Source organism: Egretta garzetta, unplaced genomic scaffold (assembly GCF_000687185.1).
Source record: "Egretta garzetta isolate BGI_Z169 unplaced genomic scaffold, ASM68718v1 scaffold57, whole genome shotgun sequence".
Lineage (NCBI taxonomy): Eukaryota > Metazoa > Chordata > Aves > Pelecaniformes > Ardeidae > Egretta > Egretta garzetta.
Genome location: NW_009260180.1, coordinates 812,058 through 817,265, shown reverse-complemented (window position 1 = coordinate 817,265; position 5,208 = coordinate 812,058). Strand labels below are relative to the sequence as shown.

Here is a 5,208-nt window from a genome sequence, read left to right as displayed (position 1 = left end):
AAGTTCCCTTGAAAGTCCACCAAATAAATCCTACTCTCACAAATAGTAAGAGCTGAAGTATTCATCAAGCTTGATACCTTCAGTAGCCTGGGATTTTTTGTTTTTTTCTCCGTATGTTGAACATTTTGTTATTTGTCAGAGCAGTCCATTGTGGGATGCCTCCCAAAGAAAAATCTCCACACCATCCAACAAACCAGCTTTTTTCTTCAGAGCCAGGAGAGCTTTGTGAACTGAATATTCCGGTAATCCTAGAGACGCGTTCAGCAGCGCCCCGATCCTAGTCGATGCACGTGTGACAAACTAGAAAACCTCCGCCACGACGCCCTTCTGTTAGAGAGCGTTCTTGACATAGGACTTCAACAACACGCCGACCCTGCTTATCGTTTACCGTACTTCAACTTGTATAACCCACATTTCTCCAATCCCCTTACGAAGAAGAGCTGTTATCGAGTCTCCTGTGGATGGTGTATGAGCCTGGGGTTTAAAGTTATTTTCCTTGAGAATCAGCTTTCCCTGATTCAACCTTTACTGCCTCAGTAGGAACACAACTGAAATGTATGATTTTTTTTTTCCTATTTTGCTAGATCAGCTGTTATATCTGCTGGATTTTATTTGCGTTCATTGCCTAATGTTATTAGGATCATATTCACTATGTAACTTTCAAGCAAGGGCAATTTTGGGGGGCAAAATAGTTATCTCGAACGTTCAGACTCTTTAGATAAGCAGGCTTTAGCCCTGCCCTTTCCCGTGACCAACAGATGTGCCTCTGTCTTCGTCCTTGTAAGCCAGGCGGCCTGTTGTGGAGGATCCTGGGGCTCGGATTCTCAGCAAAACAAAGTTTTTGGTAAGTGCGTGCACTTGTCTAACTGCGTATAGAATCTGCTAAATGTTTGTTGATTGCCTTAAATGCAGATTGAGAGGGCACTGCCAAACAAGGCACTTAGACTTTGAGAGAATGTCTACATCAGAGAGCGTTCTTAGGAGAGACTGGCGGTTCGGCATGTTCCCAGATCCGTCCCCTTCTCATCCACCTGCGTTCTTAAGGGCAACCCGCAGGTTGCCCCAGCAGTGCCTTAGGCAGATGGCGGGCAGCCGGACTGCAGGTGCCAGGCAGCGCACTGCGTGCAGGCGCACCAATGCGCCTCGTCTGCTTGCGGACACAGCGTGCTCCCCGAGACCAACCTCCGGCCGCCACCGGAAAGCTGCTGGGAACTGCAACAACCCATCAGAACTCCGGTCTAGAGAGGGTGACATACAGCTCTTACAGTGGGATAACTTCCCGGTTATAACTGGAAATAACCATTATAGTATAGTTTTACTATACTATTCCACTATAATAAAACTATACTATTATACTATACCGTAGCAAAACTACTCTTATAGTATAATATTTATGTTGCTCTACTGTAATTTGTTTATTTATTTACTGTATTTGAGTTGTTCCAGTACAGTAGCTATAGCTCTCTACATTCAGATTAGATTAGAGTTCCAATGGGTTATGGCATAGGCTTTATCTCACTCGGGGGAAGGCCCTTGTCTGCACAACACAAACACGTTTGGGCATTGCCCTGGGTGTGAAGCAACACCTCGGCCTGTGGAAATCAGCGGCCGAGTTGAGAGGAGCCAAGTTTCTGTTTCGTTTGCAGACTGTGCGTCAGGATCGCTGCCTGGCGAGGTGAGCAGTTGAGAGTGGATCAGAGCTGCTCCTGGGGGACACGTAATGGACTGCTGCGTGCCTCGGCCTTTCGAGTGAAGCTCTAACCTATGGTTTAAAAGGAGAGAAAGAAAAATAAAGAAAAAACATCTTCGTTATTAGGCAGCTGAAGGATCCACAAAAATTACAGTTAACAGGCTTGTGTCTGTTTACTGGGTTCAGCCCCCCGGGGAAGCTCCCGGGCAGCAGTAAGTGCGATGAAGCAGCAGATGAGAGCTGAGGAGAAGGGCTGCTCTGTCGGCCCGCCTCGGCTGTAATCGGCTTTGCTTGTTAAAGTCTGAAATCCCCTCTAAGTCGGGACAATGGCAGGATCTAGCGGCAAAATTGAATTGAAGTGCTTTGCGGCCCCCTTTTAACTGATCACCTCATGGCGCTGCATGGAGCGCCTGTCGCCTTCGGCTGACAGCGATGATGATGGTGTAGAGGAAGGGCCCCCGGGAGTTGAACTGTAAAGTGTGACGCAAATGGCAAGAAACACTTTCTTTAATGAGCAAGAAATCAGCCTTCACGGGATCATAGACACCCTAGGTGACTGTCGTACTAGTGCACATGTATGATCAGCTCCCCAGCCTTGGACGTGAAGGTCACCATGCTTCCTCACGCTGAGGAACAAATCCACAGCACCCCCTTTGCCCAGTATGTCATGCCACACGCTGCCCCAGCGCCCCAACCCCAGTGCCCTGACCCCAGCACCCTGACCCCAGCACCTCGACCCCTGTGCCCTGACCCCAGCACCCTGACCCCAGCACCTCGACCCCTGTGCCCTGACCCCAGCACCCTGACCCCAGCACCTCGACCCCTGTGCCCTGACCCCAGCACCCTGACCCCAGCACCTCGACCCCTGTGCCCTGACCCCAGCACCCTGACCCCAGCACCTCGACCCCTGTGCCCTGACCCCAGCACCCTGACCCCAGCACCTCGACCCCTGTGCCCTGACCCCAGCACCCTGACCCCAGCACCTCGACCCCTGTGCCCTGACCCCAGCACCCTGACCCCAGCACCTCGACCCCTGTGCCCTGACCCCAGCACCCTGACCCCAGCACCTCGACCCCTGTGCCCTGACCCCAGCACCCTGACCCCAGCACCTCGACCCCTGTGCCCTGACCCCAGCACCCTGACCCCAGCACCTCGACCCCTGTGCCCTGACCCCAGCACCCTGACCCCAGTGCCCTGGCCCCAGCACCCCGACCCCAGCATCCTGCCCTCAGCACCCCAGCCCCAGTGCCCTCCCCAGGCTGCTGCTGGGCTCCCTGCCACCCCCCCCAGCGCTTCCCCAGCCCCAGCCCCCTGAGACCAAGGCGCTGCCCTGTCCGACGATGGTGTCGAGAAAGGGCCCCCCAGGAGCTGAACCCTGTGCTCAGCAATCCCCGGGAAGCGTGGCGTTTCACCCTTTCCAACCTACAAGGCAGCGTGCTGTGCCCCATACCCAGTATTACCAGTCAGAACCACCTTGCTGCACTGGTTTCCGTCACCTTCAGCCCACACCTTCAGTCGCTGCAGGGACCTCTACCTTTGTGGTTGATAGCAAGGGCCAGAATGCGGAGCAGAACGGGTTTGCTAGGTGTGAGTGCAGGAGAGCACTGGGAACGGGAGTGGGAATCACAGTGGGAAGGGAAGGAAGGAAAAATGTGGGAATCACAGTGGGAAGGGAAGGAGAGGCAAGGTAGGGCTGGAGAAATGTGGACCTTGGATTGGCCTGGCCTTGTATTGCAGTCTCCCTGCGCCTGGTGCCAGTGAACAAAGCTTTTTTTCCCAACTTCTTCACTACCCTCTAGGGTGTTAAAAATGAAACATTTTTTAACGTGATCAATTTTTATTCTTATTGACTGTTGTCAAACTTCAGCCTAGCCAATAAAATTAAGCAAGCCCACTTTATGTTCAGAGCTCAGTGTTGGATGCTGAAAAACTTTGAAAGAATTCTTGTTTGCCTCAGAGCAGTTTCTTCTGAAACGTGGAAAAATTAATTCCCTGTACGTACCAGCTTCTTCTAAAACAACTGGAACATCCAAGCAAGTTTCCTTTCAATCCTAGAAGCCAAAGGCTCCGTTGGTCCTCGTAGCCAAGGAGCGGAGGGAAAGCTGAGTCTAAGCCACCCTTCTCCAGCCTCCCAGCCTGGTCCTCAGGGAAACACAACTGCTGGGGACAAGCCAGAGCAGGCCGGGAGCTGGAGCAGGGCCCGGGGAGCACGGCATGCCTTGTCCCACTGGCACGGAGCGCAGCCTGCCCCGCCGGGGCTCGGGGGGACGGGCAGAGGTACCCCTGGGCGGGCCTGGCTGTACACCACCCACGAATTTCAGGGAGATTTAAATTAAGAAGTGATTTTGCCCTATCTTAAGCCTTTGAACCTTATCTACTCTAAAGATAAGAAATCAGGTGCGGCCTAAGTACAGAGAGAGGAGGGGTGGTCAGGGAAGCGAGGTGACTCCTGCCAGGAATTCGGCCAGGCGGCAGGCAAGGGGCGGTGTGTCCAACCACGCTGCGTGCCGGCTCCAGGTGTGGCCGGGATCAGCTCGACCCTGGCTGCAGCGTCTTAGAACTTCCCCATCACCAGAGCAAAGCTCTCTTAAAATAAACAGCAATTGCCTAAAATCAGCGCTGCATCGACACCGGTTAGCATCTGAAGCGAATGTCTTTATTTTGCCTCCTATTCTGTCTCTTCAGGGTTAGCTGCTTTTACACATTTCGTATCTAAACAAGTACACAGTCTATTTATTTGATAATTACATATTTATCACCCGGTCTTTCCCAGCAAGCTGAGTCATTTCTCTCACACGCATGAGTAAATAACAATTTTTGCCCTGCTTACCCTTTCTCAAGTGCCGCGTTCCCTGTTCTCCCCTTTACTGCCATTTGAACCGTCCTTGCCCGCCGCGCACAGCACTGCGATGCCCGCAGGAACATCGTAGGCTTGAGGGGACTGAAGCTTTAAAAAAAGACACGACTCGGGCACAGATTTCAAATGGCACGTATTTCCATATGTTGCCCAAATACTTGAACAACGGGGCTTGTTTCACGCCACAACTTCCTCGCTGAAAGCAGGCCCGTGCCATTTCTTTTCCGTGGGGCTGTCCGGCAGGTCCCATCGCCTGGTGTTGGGAGCGGTGGAGCTCGCTTGAGCACAGCGCAGGATCTGAAGTGCTTAAATCCCACTGGGCGGCTGGGTGTGTTGTGCAAGCGCCACAAGTCTTAGAGGAGAACACCAAGCGAAAGGGAAAAAAAATCCAAAACAGGCTTGAGTGGGAAGGAAACAGCGAGGAGGGAGATGCAGGAACACTGGGAAAGAAAGTCAGTGAGGATCCAAGCAGCAGAGGCAGAAGTGAGAATTAGAGGTAACTCTCCCCATCTCTTTAGCATTTCTCAATCCACGGCTCCATTTTGCGGAGGGGGAAGCCGAGGCAAGGGGCAGCCTGGCTGCGGCCGCCAGCAGGCCGGTGGTGCCGGAGGGGAGAGCCCGAGGCAGGGAAGGGCAGCCCGGGGGCGCGGGGGCGGGGCCG

At 53.2% G+C, this 5,208-nt stretch overlaps 1 protein-coding gene across 7 annotated transcripts in view; it reads left to right on the top strand.

Annotated features, from left to right (window-relative positions):
- Positions 1-750: 750 nt before the first annotated feature.
- SUN1 (Sad1 and UNC84 domain containing 1) overlaps positions 751-5,208 on the top strand; it is a 33,421-nt gene continuing 28,963 nt past the window's right edge. For 5 of the 7 annotated variants that reach the window (XM_035897209.1, XM_035897211.1, XM_035897210.1 and 2 more), the window contains exon 1: positions 751-844. In XM_035897209.1, the coding sequence (XP_035753102.1) occupies positions 759-844 (86 nt within the window). In that variant the 5' untranslated portion in view covers positions 751-758. Of the gene's footprint in view, positions 845-4,790; positions 5,044-5,208 lie in introns of all 7 variants that reach the window. The other 2 variants (XM_035897207.1, XM_035897205.1) reach the window with 2 other exon arrangements.